The following is a 15,843-nucleotide window of genomic DNA, read 5'->3' as shown; positions in this document are numbered from 1 at the left end:
TATAAACAATATAAACTTGTCATTTCTCAGTTTCTGAAACATTTTACCAAGTTTTCAAGTGACAGGAATATCATTTAGATCAGAGTAAAAATTAATATCCAACTTTTAGTCTACTGAATTTTGTCATCTGGGAGGCCTCAAAGCAGGGGTAACAAACTATAGCTTATGGTCAAATTTGGTGCACTATTTTTGTACAGCCTGTGAGCTAAGAATGGCTTTCACATTTTTAAATGGTTGAAAAAAATCAAAAGAATATTTCGTGATGTGTGAAGATTACTGAGATTCAAATTTTACTGTCTATAAATAAAGTTTTATTGGAACCAACCACCCTCATTTGTTACGGCTGCTTTTGTGCAGAGCTGCACACAGACTGCAAGGCCTTGCGAGCCGACGCAGGAAATGTTTGCCAGCCTCTGATTTTAACGTATGATTTATATTTTCCTTACTAAATCTTATTACTTTAATGAATACTTCCTAGATTCTCTGCTGCTTTTCAAAATTAATTCTAACTTTGTTACATTTTACATTTTTAAATATCTGTCATTTTTCATGAGCTTATAAAACTTTGCATTGTACCCATTTTGGAGCAATATTTTATTAATTTTTTATAGCTCTGTCTAGAGCTCATTTTCACCTTGCTTAATTATTTGATTACTAAAATTAAGTCACTGAGATTTGGAATTCTGCAATTCTAAAAAGCACATAATCTATATACATTGTGTGTGTCATATGAGTAAAAGCAACGTAGTATCTCATATATAAGGTAGAAGCACTCCTAATCCAAGCAGTTCAATTATCCAACACTGCCCTCTATTAACCAGAAAAGAATGTTAACTTGAACAGACTGTACATAAATCCCACTAATTGAAGGAAGCGTCACTATATTCGGTTAGATTAAATTAAATAAAACTTCCCTTGACTGAGCTGCACATACTGTCTGTATTCTGCAAAAAAGATTCCATAAACTCACAGTTCCAGTCTTAGATTCAACTTTATATAATGTGAAGCACTTCTTTGAAGACCAGTGCTTGCTGGTTATTGTTCTCATACAACCTGATCCGAAGTCTGCTGAGTTGGGATTTACGGGCCCTCTGTGGTGGCACATGACTGTGCAGCTGAGCGTGTTCAGTTATTCCCCAGGAAATAGTTTTGTTCTTCCTTTGTTTGTTTAGGCAAGCAACTGTTGTGGGATATCCAGCATTTTAAGTGATTCTGCCTCAGAGCATGTGTTAGAAACTATAAGTAGAGTTTATAACTTTTCATTTCTAAGAGGTTTTTCAGCTTTGGGTTTCTGGAATTGGTTGTGTCCATGTTTCTTTCCATCTTGTTGAGATTTACTGTTGTTAGCAACCTCCTGTGTGGTTCTAAGATATGTTGACCTCTTTGAAACCTTTCCAGGTGTCATTGCCACTTTCTTGATCTCTGCAATCTAAGCTGCACTGTTTAGTGGAGTTAAGTTCTCTGAACTTTAGAAATCCTCCCTGAGACTATGAATTGACTAACACCCAAGGTAGCATAAACACGCAGACACAAATGTTCCTAAGACCAAGCCTGCTGGGCAATGCAGGATGTGACTTGGAGTCTGGAAAGGGGAACAGTTTGCTCACTTGTGAGTCTATGACTACCTCCAGGTGCAGTCTGAAGCTAAGTGGTTAGTTATTCTGATCCTCAGATGTAACCTCTCATTAGAACACAGCAGCATTTGTGATTATGGATGTAAGGAATTCCATAAAGACCCCCTGGGCCCATTAAGACTTCTGGCTTCACAGGGTCCTAAAACATATTTTCTTCAGCGTATGTAGCTTTAGCAAAGAGACACTGGTTTTTTTTTTTTACAAATCTGATCCAAGTTTAGCCTAAGATTATAATGAATTCAGCTCATCTTAAAATTCGTATCCAGAGGATGCAGTTACAAAATAAAATGAAAAAAAGTTTAATAGACACCTGTCTTATGTCTCCAGTTTGTCAGTAAAAGTTCTTACTGTTTTTGGTAATGCAGTTAAGGCTTTGTAAGAGTTCATACTTGGACTAAGAATCCCATTAGTCTAGCTTTAAATGTGGAGTATGATACTAGCGATTTCAAAGCCCTCCTCTTAAAGCCTCCCGGCTTGGCTATACTAAGAGACAAATCACGCTGCCAAAACCTAGGAGAGTCTGACAACATTTTGAAAATAACACTATATTGAGAATGAAAACAAAGGGGATGCCAACTCTACCACTATCTTAGCTTAATATTTCTACTTGTCTTCTTGTCTGAAAAATATACATAACAAGGTATACAAACCACACAGGGATATTGTGAAAACAAAACCAGTAATAAAAACAAAAAAAGTCCTTGAAAAAGTGCAAGAGTGTTCATATGAAAGGTGTAGTGGTGGCGGCGGGCATCCACTCTTCTTCTCACCCAGACACTGTCTGACCTCAGCACAGAGACTCCGTTCCCGCACGCCCCGCCCCAGCCCACGGTTCTGACGGTCACCCTTCCCATGCTGGCTCCAGTGGGGAATCTTGAGGGCCATTAGGGCCACGGTAGTCTAGGCATCTTAAACATCTGGGAGGGGAAGGAGGCTTCCTCTGCCTCACCTTCTGCTGGCCAAGGCCGGCAGCCTGCGTGTGACCCGGGAAGTGGCCGCAGGGACAGCGACTGCCCGCCCCACAGCTTCTGAGGCCTCTTTCCTGCCACCCAGCTCACTGCTGGGGGTGACTCACCATGGGAACCTCTCAAAACATCTAACAGGCTGCACAAGCATTAACCGGCTTATCTCAGGGTGGTTAGAATCACAGATAGTCGTTTCTTTTATGTATGCTCTCACTTTTGCAATTAATAAGGAACAAAATAATAAAAAGAAACTTAATCTTGAAACAAATAAACAAAACACCCTTTACCTATGCTACAAGAAGCAAACAACCAAACCGACTTAAAAACTTTCTAACATGGAAATTTCTCAAGAAGAAAATTTGAAAATAAGGGCATGTCATTCACTCTAAAATTACAAATGCAATATTATATCATATGAAAAATATTTGTAAGAACTTTCACTAAAAAAGGATTTATGTAGTTTTAATGTCCTGTCAATTAACTAGAATTGGATAAATAATATACTTTAAGAATTGTACTGTATCACCTTTCCCAAATTTTACACTAATAGTGTGGCACTATAATGACAAAGCAAAGAAGACATCAGACCCTAGCCACTGGGGGAAGAAGGAGGCAAGTGGGAGCCCAGGGTCTGGTGGATTCTAAAGCGGGTCTCTGGGGATGGGGCCAGACAGGAAAACTCGTTCTCTAATTTAATGACTTTCTTTTAATCACAAGCAGACAGTAGTTTCCTTATTACCCAGAGTTTTAGAAATACATTATTCTTAAGAGTACTGTATGTCCTAGGATTTCTTTTACTCATTTAAGACCACAACTTTGTATTTAATTCATCCTCATGTTATTCCTGTGGGCCACATCCCTTTAATTATCCCCATCTAATGTGACAAGAAAATAGAATTATCCTACTTGGAAAACAGACATCTTTTCCTATGTCTTTTCTTAGTGCTCCCTTGGACATATTTTGTCATTGTGCTCACTTCGTCACAAATCATGAGCTGTCCCTTGGACAGCAAGGGTTATCTTTGAAGTCCCAGTGCCCAGTACATTTTGGCACACAGTAATAACGTGAATAAACAAATGAATAATAACACCCAACACATAGTGCTTACAGTTTACCAAGCACTGTTTGAGTGCCTTCAACATACCTATTGTTTACTCCTCAGGACCCTATGAAGTAGGTACTATTGTTATCCCCCTTTTCCACGTAAGGAAGCTGAAGTGTGGAAAGTAAAGACGGGTTATGCCGAGCCAGGCTGCACGCCCATGTCCATTGTCTCTGGAGCTCCGTTTGGTACCCAGCACACCAGGCTGCCTAACGGCACCGGTGCTAACGGGACACAACTCTCCTGGAGAAGGCCGGTGCCGGTGCCCCCATCTCTACACCCTTCTGGGTTTCCATTGAATGGAGCTACCCCGCCTGCCTCCTTAGGAGACTTATAAAGGGAAGTAACTGGACACAGGCACAAATGCAGAATAAATGAATCCCCAGCTTAACAATCGCTGTGTTTGTGAGGCTGTTTCTCAAATACCTGTGGGGATTTGTGGGAGCGCCAGCTGTACTGGTGACGGCGGAGGCTTGCCAGCAGGATATTCTCATCAGTATCCACCTGGCCAAACCGCAGCGTCTCCTGTGTGTCGTTACACAGCACAAAGTGGCTGAAGACCAGCTCCTCTACCTCAGGGCGTTTGTTCTAAAAGAAAAGGAATATGAAAGCCAACGTGCATCAGATTAATTGCAAGATGTTTGGCAGCTGTCTGCCCAGTGGCGATTGTTACAACCCAGAAACACTAAGAGATCTGCTGTCATTAGCTCTTATATACAAAGTATTCTATATTTCCAGGATAGGCACAAAAAATACCTTAAAGAGATCTCAAATGTTCCAAAAATATGTTTTGATTTATACTCCTGCAAAATAAATCATAGACACAGAAGAGGAAAAGAACAATGAGATCCCTCAAACTTTTAAAGTTTTAAAATGAATTAACATCCTACAAAGAATGTTGTACCGGGTAGTGCACGTTTCTGAGCGGAGTACTGGAGGCTAGAATTACCATGTTCCTGGCCTTCTAAAGTCGACAATCAAGACCAATTACAAAGCTACAGTTTGTGTCCCACAGAAAGTAAGGATATTTTAGGTAATATATCCCCAGGCCCCTTAAGAGGAAAGGACGGTGTGTGTGTGTGTGTGTGTGTGTGTGTGTGTGTGTAAATGTGCTCAGGGAGAGGGTGTGTGTGTGTAAATGTGCTCAGGGAGAGATGTAAATAAAACCATAACTTTCCCTCTATTGTTAAGAGGCTGAACACACAAAACAGACCTACTCCCAAGTTGGGGTAAGTCAAGTTGCAGTTTTCAAGAGAAATAATGTTAGTTGAAAAACAGGTGTTGGTGTCTGTTTCAGCTAATAGTCTTCAATCAGCTAATGTCTTCCATTAATCTGTTAAGGCTCAACAAATTAGTAATATAATCTTGTGTTGATACCTCCTTTTCAATTTAATGGTGTCTCCACTGGCTGCTGTTATAGCAAAACACTGGCAAACTGATGGAGAATTTCTGTTCTTACTCTTTTTTCACTCTGGTTAGGTTATGGCTTAATAAACAATAAATATACTTTTGGAAAATAAAAATAGCTAACTAAACGATTAACTTGAAAGTGAAAGAAAAAAGTCTAAATTAGCCAATCAGTTTGCAGACAATGGGAGGTAATACGTTTCTCCAGTTGCCTTATTTCCCAGCTGTGGATGTAAATAATGTCACAATGCCACACTGCGTCATTTGACATTTTACTCAGCGGAGGGAGAGTAAAAGAGGATATATCGCTCGTGAGCACAGTGATTTAAGTGATTATGAGGCCTGAAGCCAAGGAGGCTACAGGTGAATACCTCTGAATCCAGCCTGGACCAAGGCCCGACCTAGAACCTTATCCAGAGCAGTTATCTTGGGAGGCAGAACCCATCCCTAACCATCTGGAAGTCCCCAGCGTGGGTGGGCAGTGCGCTGTGGCTGCAGCTGGTGAAGAGGCCCTGAAAGTCCTCCAGATATTCCCGAGGAACAGAACCCATCCCTAACCATCTGGAAGTCCCCAGCGTGGGTGGGCAGTGCACTGTGGCTGCAGCTGGTGAAGAGGCCCTGAAAGTCCTCCAGATATTCCCGAGGAACAGAACCCATCCCTAGTCATCCAGAAGTCCCAGAGTGGGTGGGCAGTGCGCTGTGGCTGCAGCTGGTGAAGAGGCCCTATAAAGTCCTCCAGATATTCCCGAGGAACAGAACCCATCCCTAATCATCCAGAAGTCCCCAGAGTGGGTGGGCAGTGCGCTGTGGCTGCAGCTGGTGAAGAGGCCCTTGTAAAGTCCTCCAGATATTCCCCAGGACTTCTAAGCCCTTGCAAAGCTCTATTCTCATGGAGTGAAACCTCGCTGGGTAGCCTCACTAATCACAGAGAGTCTCTGGTTAAGTTAGGCCAAAGTAATTATAACCAAAAAGGATCTGTTGTTTACCATAATACTCTCGCTGTGGCTTTTAATCACGAGCTGTAATTTCAAAACTTGACTGCCAGCAGGTGTTAGATGTCCTGGTCCCTGCCACATCCTGAGCTACTGTTTGCTCACTGCACCTAAGCTCTGCCAGCCTATCAGTTTCTCCCATACCATGCTGACCCTCTTTCAGTTCATCCCCCAAGTCCCAGTTCTTTCTACTAAAGCCTTCAGTTTCCTGTTCCAGCCTACCTCTTCGGAGTAGCCTTCTGAGATCCTCCCCAGACTAGATTAAGTCCTCCTATTTTACTCTGTATTTCACCTTCATGGAACTCATCCCTGATAGGACTAAGTAACTGTTTGTAAGAATATGGGTTCAATATTGTCTCCATCATTAGACTCCATGCTGTATAAGGGCAGGAACCAGATCTGTGTTACTTATAACTTTACTTCTAGTACTCTGCATAATGCCTGACACATAAATACTCAGTAAAAACTTATAAAACAAATACATGTTTAATTTTTAAAATTATAAATGTAATAAATGTTCATAATAGAAAAACTGGAAAATATAGAAAGTATGATTTTTTTTTAAAGTCTCTAATTTTATACTCAGAGATAACTGCTATTCACATTTTGGTGAATTTTCTTCCAGCAATTTTTCTCTTCAGAGTGTCCTGCCTGTCCCTATTCTAGTCTATCTTATCAAATAATACCTGATATATCTCTCATAAAGGTATATAATCAAATTGGAGTCACGGTGTATAATCAATTTTGATTTTTCCATTTAGCCATTATATAATCAATACAAACTACTTTCCTTGTAAAGATTTTTTCCTCATCTTTAGGTCTAAGAGTACAAACATGAAGAAAGGGATATGATTCTAAACTCCCACTCAGAGAAACATTCAAGATTGACATTCAGTTTTCATAATGAATGGGGATCACTGTGCTGGTAATACAGAGGTTAAGTTACCAGATGGGGCTTGAGTAGAAAACAATCATATTACTTTCCTCATTTCTAAAAACTGACCTTTATTAAATGATGAGGGTTTCAGGAAAAAATGTAAATGAATGAACACAAGGGGGTTGTTTACATTTTTCTAAAGAATACTTAAAGTCCTGAGGGAACTATTTCTCTACTACTCCCTCGTCTGCAGAGTTCATTATAACTGTAACAAGTTGAAGCATTTTTGGGACTGTTTTAAATTTTGGTATGAAAAGATCATACACATTTTATGTGATACCATATAGGCTAAACCTCAGCATACTCACTCAGATGTTTAATTAAGGGATGGCTTATTTACATTTAAGGCAGGGGTCCCCAAACTTTTTACACAGGGGGCCAGTTCACTGTCCCTCAGACCGTTGGAGGGCCGGACTATAAAAAAAACTATGAACAAATTCCTATGCACACTGCACATATCTTATTTTAAAGTAAAAAAACAAAACGGGAACAAATACAATATTTAAAATAAAGAACAAGTAAATTTAAATCAACAAACTGACCAGTATTTCAACGGGAACTATGCTCTTCTCACTGACCACCAATGAAAGAGGTGCCCCTTCTGGAAGTGCTGCGAGGGCCGGGTAAACGGCCTCAGGGGGCTGCATGTGGCCCGCGGGCCGTAGTTTGGGGACCCCTGCCCTAGAGTCTTGTAGGGTGGATCCCAGTCGGGGCACATACGGGAGTCTGTCTCTGCCTTCCTTTCTCTCACTAAATTAAAAAATAAAAATGCTATTTTGTCCAAATGTGGGAATGTGACAAAAATAAAAAGCAAACTTCAAGTGGCTTTTTGGGTCCTTAAGCCAGTTTCACAAAACATTAATCATTTATCAAAAAAAAAACACCTAAAAACAAAAAAAACAAAACCCAAAAAACCCCTCAAAAAACTACAGCCAGAGAAATCAGACACTAATGAAGGCTTCTGTAAATCTTGAACTTGTAACCTAAAGGTGAAAGGCCAAATTGTTTCATGCTTCATCTGTCTGGTCCATCTACACGGATACAAAGGACTTGTTTCAGATATAAATCTGATAAAAAGTATGTGGAGCAACTCAAATAACTTATCCAGCTTATTAAATTTATATTTTGCATTGGCAATAATTGTACTCTGTAGATCATTATACACAAAATAAAAGCCAAGTTGGGAAACTGAGCTTTCCCTCGAAAGGGGATAAACCTTCTTCAGAATACTTTAGAAACAATGAACTTAATAACCCTTTATAAGCCCATTCAATGTCAAATGTCCTATAATTTTAAAGTTGTGCATTTTTGTATTTACTTTAGAATACACAGGGTTAGGTGCCTACCACATTAAAACCTGGTGGCAAGTACCCTTGACATGGGAGGAAACAAGAAAATTATAGCAACAATTACAGAAGTATATCCTCTTGTGGCTCATGTTCACATTGCCAAATCCCTGTATAAATCAGAACCAACTATTCATAGAATGTACCTGTCAGCAATATGCTACGTGACATATGGCTCTACTTAATCAAATATACAATTCCATTAAAAAAAAACACAACTCAGAATATTCCTTCAAGGCACTATGTTAGCCAGTCATTCACACTCTGATGTGGTTTAAAACATTTAAATATTTATGCACTGTATTTTATTTATATGTATAGCTGTGTCTAAGAGAATATTTTTACCCTGGGAGGAAACTGGTATTTCTGAAGGCCATTTTGCAGTAGTTGCTACATGAGTCCTCTTATAATGGCCCTGATACTAAGACAAAAATATCCTGGGTTTAAATCCTCTATCAATGACTCTTTTATATTTTCTAGGTTTGTTTTTTATTAAATGCATTGTTCAAAATATGACAAAAAACAGAAATTGGAGCCATAAAGATTTTTTTTCACATCACTATTTGAACCAGCTGCAAAGATTTAGATCACACTAGCTCTTATTTTATGCATGTCCTTTGCAACAAGAAAACCATGGAATGCCCTTAAAAAGGAATTTTAAAATATAAAACAGATGTGTTATCTTCTTTCCCTCTGCTATTATAGTGCCATGTTAGGTAATTAATTCTTAAGTCTTGTATAGGTCTTCATGCATATAAAGAAAAGTTGGTTCCCAGAAAAATTCTTATGTTAGAGAACTCAAGCCCCTCGCCCCTCCACGGCTCCTGTTCCCACATGAGGTCAGTGCGGGACGAAGGACCATTTCCCTTGTGGCGCCAGCACCGCACAGATAGATGCACATAACATACACAAAATGTGGGGAGATGCTTTAGCTTAAATAGCACAACACAAACTTTATGGGAATATAATATTACACTGATTTTTAGTAAAAGAAACAGAAGTGATTCATTCTCAGATCACTGAGCATATTATTATCCAAACATTTTGTGAAATTAAATCCATTATGAAGTGCTTTGTAATGGTTCAAAGTGGCAGAATGATAGTTCGGGAAAGACTGGGACCATCTTTTGTTCACATATCTCCTCTCACTGCTTTTCGCCTTGAAAAGATGGAAAGCTTATCATCAGAAAGGCTCACACAGGTTCTTCATGTCTGCCATGGATGCTTAGACAATTTGATGCATAGCTAAGTTGAAGTGTTGGCAAACTAAAGCCATAAAACTTGGAAAAAATTTCTGGGAATATGTTATTTTCCACCACAGATGTGGTACATTAGTCACAAAAATGTGGGCATGATCTCCTATGCATGTGTAGAGAACCCATATTCTCCAAAGTTTTAAAAAACAGCATACATCACTCGGCCAAAATAGAGAAGGCCCCAAATATCATGGTGCCCATCAAATTCTTCACTCTCTCACATTTGGGCTCATGCTTATCATTAGATGCGATAACACAGAGTGCCTAGTAAAAGCTCCCATGTGGACAAGCTGTAAACTGTTCTAGGAAGTGCCTACCTGTTGCCAAGCTTGTATTGCAGTGTTTAGAGAATGAACCGCGTGCTGTCCAAAGTTTATAAATATAGAATCAACTATGATGGTGCAGTCAAGCAGCTTCTCTAATGCATCGCTGGAAACTGCAATTTGTCCAAAGACGCTGAAGGGTTTCACCAGGCTCTGCATGGTTACGTTTCGGCACTCTAGAAGTTTACAGTCTGCTTGAGCTGAGAACTGGATCTCCTGACAGACGGAACTATTGTTCCACTGTCTAAGGTACATGTGTGGTTCTTTGAAGGAAATGACCATGTATTCTAGTTCCGATGGCACATTTTTATCAGAAACAAATGGCTGTAGGTATGGTGGTGGAGCTGTTGGGAAAACAAACAAGAAAAAGAGCCAATGAATGAGCCAATGCTTTATGGAAATAAAGAGTTGATGTTTAAATTATTCACTTTTTGTTTTTTTTGAATTCAGTATTAGATGTTCAAGAAATTTAATATTCTCCTGAAGATATTATAACATTTGAATTACCATTTGATATTTGCAAGCAAAACTGGTTTGTTCAATCAGCAGGTCTTTGAAATATTGTTCAAAGGTTACATTCCATTTCCCAGACAAACATTTGATCACAGGGACAACAAACGCAATGAAGAGGGTAAACATCGAAGGAGGGAGTTTTAGCAGTGCTCTGTATCTACCAACCAGATCTCAAAAGCAAAGTCATGACTCACAGTTAGAAAATAAGGTTAAACTCCATTTTGCTGAAAAGGCAAGATGTCTAACAGCAGCTGTGTTTAGTTTTAATCTGATTTCCCCCCCTTTTTTCCATTACATGTTGGTTGAAAACCAGAACCTGAATCAAAATGTACTGACTAGAAAAGGTTTGGTAAAGACTTTTAGGAATAATTATTCATATAACATTAGCAAATATGTGAAAGGCCACCTTTGGGGTGTGAGGAAATTTAATTTCTGACCATATAAATTTGTAAAACAAAAATGCTAGTTCTTCAAATTACTGGAGAATTTTATCACATTTGTTGAAGGTATTCATGCTTTTAAAATCAAGTGGTATCAAGTATTTTGGGGATGTATTTGCCAGTTAGCAACCTATATAATAGGCCCACAAGATGGTTCAAAGCAGGAGGGCACAGCTGTTGTATGAAATCAACTTCAGAATCACTTTGCCAGTGCTCACTGTTAGGGCAATGAATGCTGCTTCTAAAGGTTGCTACCAGTGTGTGGGCGGTGGTCAGCGTACAAGGACCTTTGGATAGGGAAAGTGATTAGCAATCACAGAACTCTGAAACATCAGTCACATGGTAGGTAGAACACAGAACGGAAACCCCTCCAAGCTTTTCTATTCCTGAAAAGAAATTAGCTGGGCAAAAGTAGATGAATTGTGTCTTGAGAACACACAGGCAAAATAATACTTATTAAGTAGATATTCTATGCTAAAGTAAAGAGCACCTGTGCCTAGCTGATCAAAGTGATGACAAAGACAGAACTCCAGGTGAGCAAACTGGAAGGACATGCCAAGCGACGGGACGAACCACGGGGTGAAGCAGGAGTCCACTCTGGTGCAGGCGGCCAGGGCTGTTGGAGTTACAAGTTGGTCACAAGTGCTTTGAGAACCAGATTCACTTGCAGAGCTATGAGAAATAAGAGACAGCAGCTCAAAAAACTAAATTTCCTAATATCATGTAAGTGAAATGTCTTTCTATAAGGGTTTTTAAAGCTAGCACCCATAATCCACATCAATGTGTTATATAATCTTTTATATTTATTCACATAAACTATGTAGTTGTTTTTAAACATTAAGTTCATATCGATTATTCCCTATGAGTTAGTAGCAGAAAGATTTCAAAGAATTCTTCAAAGTTGGATTTTGGGGAATTCAATATTTTCCCATCCACCTCTCACATAACTCATGGACAAGTTTAAGGCCAATATAATTCAGAGTATGACTCCGCTGTTCAAAAATCACAAAACTTTCAGTGTCACCGTAAATGTTTCTCTTGTTTTTACTTCTCCAGATTGTCCATATCCATACTCCCATACAAATTAGTCAATACTCTTTACTGAATGCCCAGTGACTACTGTAGTTAAGTGTCATAGAAGTTATGACCATGTCCAGAAGAACAAAGGTCCCATGGACTATTATACTGCCTGGGTCCTCTCTTCACTTGCCCATCCTCTTACCACCATTTTATACAAGTAAAATCTGACGGAAGGAACAGCGAGCGCACCTGCAGGAGGGGAGGGGTCTGTATGAGGTGGCTGCCGCCTTGCATGGGGGACACGCTGCCCAGCGGCCTCGCCCAGCGCTGGCGGAACCATGAGGCTGGGATGTGGAGGGCGCGAGGTGCGTCCTGGTCATTTTGGATGCTGATGTGACACTGCCCTATTCCCCCTTACCGTCCTCCACCCCCTGCTTTCTAAATCTAAAATTTCCTCTTCACTTATGTTAGCCTGGCTCCCAACCCATGACACTGTGATTTACAGTTTCCTAGAAGAACTATGACAGGAAAAGCTAAAGAAATAAATTCTTGGTTTTCAAAGAACTCAGTCTAACTGGTCATGTAAAATATGTAGACATTTAGAAATATTACAGAACAGAATCACCACCCAGAAACAGGAAAGTCAGAAGTGCCGCCAGCGTGGAAACAGAAGAGGAAGTCAGGATGGTGTGGGGTGAATCACGCGGGCGTCTCAGTGCGAATCTGCAGCCGAGTTTTGAAAGAGGTTGGAAAAAAGCTGGTGAAAGTGAGAGCTTGCAGCTTGGCCGGCGGCTGGCACAGACATGTCCCGGAGTGCCGGCTCCGCCAGAGCGGAGAAATGGGACGATTTTAACAAGATGAAGTGCTGCAGCGTCCCTGATGGGCTCTGTTCAGTCCCAGTATCCAAACTTTGTAAGACAAGCCCTGTGGCAAGGCTGGGAAAGCACACAAATTTGTCCTTACCTTATAGGAATCTGCATCATTTCCCACTGGCATTACTGAAAGGCAAAAGACTATGGTGCTTGGAGAGGCTCTGTCTGAAAAGGAACTCCCTTATAACCTTGTCAGAAAAACTTACTCAGAAGCTTCCAAACCTGGTAGAACTGCACCTTCATTCAGATAACTTGGTTGTGGTTTTGGAAGCCACTGGGTCCCTTGTAAGGTCCAGCATTTGGATCTTAGTGACAATGTCTTAGAAATTCTTTGCCCAGAAACTGGTCACCTGAGAGCTTTCTGTCATCTTCTGTTAGGTAATAACCAACTGCAATCCCTACCCCCAGAGGCTGGTGATTTGAATAAGCTGCAGACACTAGACACTTCTACCAACCGTTTGCTGACTTTCCCGAGAGGCTTCACCTGGTCGCACCTCCCCGTGGACCGAGGTCGTCCATGGTGTGCCATGCCCCTCTGCCAGCGGCACGGTCTCCTGAGCTCTCTCTGGCTGGAAGCTGGCCTCCGTTTTTGCCACTTGGTTTAGGTTGATCTTGAGAACTACAATGTGTGTACATGGATAACCACATATTATGAAAGGTTGCCATCCTAGCTGCACAGTGAAGTCACTGGGTGCAGGCTTGGTGCTCCCGGCCAAGTTCCCGAGGTGAAGGCCTTAGGGTCAGAGATTGACCCCACCCTGCCTCTGCGAGAGCTGGCCGTGAGGAGTCTGCATCATCTACCAGTTTCCTAAAAGATGTGAACTTCCTGTCTCCCATCTCTTTACCTAGAAGTCTCCCAGAACTTCTGCACTGCACCCGGGGGCACTGTCACTGGTGCAGTGAGACCAACTTTACAACCGTCTCTCCCCAGCTCTTTCCCTTGAGAGGGATCCAGTGGTGGACACAGCTGCACCAGGGGAGACAGCTGTTAGTTTTGTGGCTACTGAGGCTCCGCCCACTGTCTGCAGACTTCTGACCTCTGGGTTGTTAAACACTCAGGAGCCTCACTAGTGCTACCAGCTTGACACTGCAGCTCCCTGCATGTCCCACGCTTCTGTGTAACAGAGGGACAGGAGCAACCAGCTAGGCCAAACAGGTGTGGAGTGCCACAACGAAGTACCCCCGTCCTGTCACATGCGAGGGACTGCAGAACTCTGGAAGTGTCGTAACTGAGCTTCAGAGCTGAAATGCCTTTACCCTCCCCCAATACTGCAATATACTCTCCCCCACATTAAAAAAAAAAAGGGAAAAAAGAAAGCTAGGAGCATTCCAATATGTTGACTGAGTGTTTAACTTCAAAGAGGTTATCGTTATGTGGGGATATTTACTGCAATGTTAGTAAATCTCCATTGCCTATGTTACTGACTAAATGTTACATGAAAAAATGCAGTTAAATACATTCTTAAAACTTACTATAAAAGAGCACACTAATCCAAATAGCTTTCTAGGAATTTATCTGTAGAGTTACAAATAAAATATTTTATTTTCAAGGTAAAATGAAAACATTTATTTGGAAAGAATAAAATATTATTTGTACATATTTTACACATATGAATTCTTTCACTTATGCTGATGTAAATTGTTAACAGTAGGTACAATGTTAGCTGAAATAGTGTTAAAAATCCAGGTGAGAGTTCTAAAAAACTAAACAAATGAACAAACAAAATGAACAGACTCATAAATACAGAAAAACTGATAGTTGCCAGAGAGTTGGGCAATGGGGGTATGGCCAAGAAGGTGAAGAGGGTCAGGAGGTACAAATGTATAGATATAACATAAATAAGTCATGGGGATGTAAAGTACAGCATAAGGAATACAGTCACTAATGTAATAATTTTGTCCAGTGACAGAGGAATCATAGACTTTTTGTGGTGATGACTTTGTAAGGTGTATAAATGTGAAATCTCACTATATCATACACTTGAAAGTAACATATATTATGTGTCAACTATACTTTAAGAAGAACTTTACATTCTTAATTAAAATTATATCCCAGAGTGAAAAATTAAAAAATAAAAGTGCAGATCCTAGTAGCCCAATGGAGGGGAACCATATCTGAAGGCCACAGTCACCTTCTGGTAGGAGAAAGTTTAACTTGTGGAGAGAAAAGAAATGATCCAGGAACTTGCCCATCATAGTGATCTTTCTTTGGTTTCTCCACTGTCTATCTAGGCAAGAACAAGGCTCTGGGAAATGAGAAGCACCTCCTCCTCACAAAAAAGCTGTGGACCATTGTCCCAAAGATTACCTAGTATTAGAAAAGGGGGTTGTAGGGGAGGGGATCAAGAGGGACAAATATATGGTGATGGAATGTGATTTGACTTTGGGTGATGGGTACACAACATAATCAAGAGTTCAAATGCTGTAGAAATGTTTATTTTCTAAATAAAATTTAAAAAAGAAGAGTGACTTCTTTTATGTGATCTTTAGGGATTGAAGAAAATCTTTTTCTTTGGCACATCCAAAGATGAAAGTACTCCAAAAAATGAATAAGAGTTTCTATTTTCATTGTGTGAAGAAACAGGCACACACCTTAAACCACTTTTCTTTCCAGAATGACTTCTTCCATGAACCAGCATTTTAGAGAGTGTTAAAAAAAAAGTCCTTATAAACAATCTGCTCTTATGTTTTAATGTTGTTGGGAAAATAACCATGCAATAAGGACAACACACTACCACAGACATGGCACAGGTGAACAGCATTTAGCATTATTTATCATCACATAACTTGTAAAAGGATGAATGAACATATATATCTGCACAGTTAATATTGTGCTACATGATAATTGCCTGTAATTTGGGTGCCCTGCAGATCACATACTTCTGGGGTAAGGCATCTGAGATGAGGATAAGAGTGAGGAACAAAGCTGAAAGTTGTTCTGGTCCATCAGCAGACATCTGACTGACATCACACCCAGGGAACTCAACAGGGTGGCTCAAAGCCTGAGAGCTGGGCCCCCCACTCCGTTTCCCCTG

At 40.4% G+C, this 15,843-nt stretch overlaps 1 protein-coding gene and 1 pseudogene across 4 annotated transcripts in view; one reads left to right on the top strand and one right to left on the bottom strand.

The window, feature by feature from the left end:
- VPS13B (vacuolar protein sorting 13 homolog B) overlaps positions 1 to 15,843 on the bottom strand; it is an 887,459-nt gene that overhangs the window by 89,937 nt on the left and 781,679 nt on the right. For all 4 annotated transcript variants that reach the window (XM_066379210.1, XM_066379212.1, XM_066379209.1 and 1 more), the window contains exons 41-43: positions 11,407 to 11,588; positions 9,958 to 10,307; positions 4,129 to 4,290 (exon numbers count right to left, since the gene is read on the bottom strand). In XM_066379210.1, the coding sequence (XP_066235307.1) occupies positions 4,129 to 4,290; positions 9,958 to 10,307; positions 11,407 to 11,588 (694 nt within the window). The remainder of the gene's footprint in view (positions 1 to 4,128; positions 4,291 to 9,957; positions 10,308 to 11,406; positions 11,589 to 15,843) is intronic.
- LOC136397511 (leucine-rich repeat-containing protein 28 pseudogene) lies at positions 12,794 to 13,844 on the top strand (annotated as a pseudogene).

Source organism: Saccopteryx leptura, chromosome 3 (genome assembly GCF_036850995.1).
Source record: "Saccopteryx leptura isolate mSacLep1 chromosome 3, mSacLep1_pri_phased_curated, whole genome shotgun sequence".
Taxonomy (NCBI): domain Eukaryota; kingdom Metazoa; phylum Chordata; class Mammalia; order Chiroptera; family Emballonuridae; genus Saccopteryx; species Saccopteryx leptura.
This window is presented reverse-complemented; position numbering and strand designations above follow the sequence as displayed.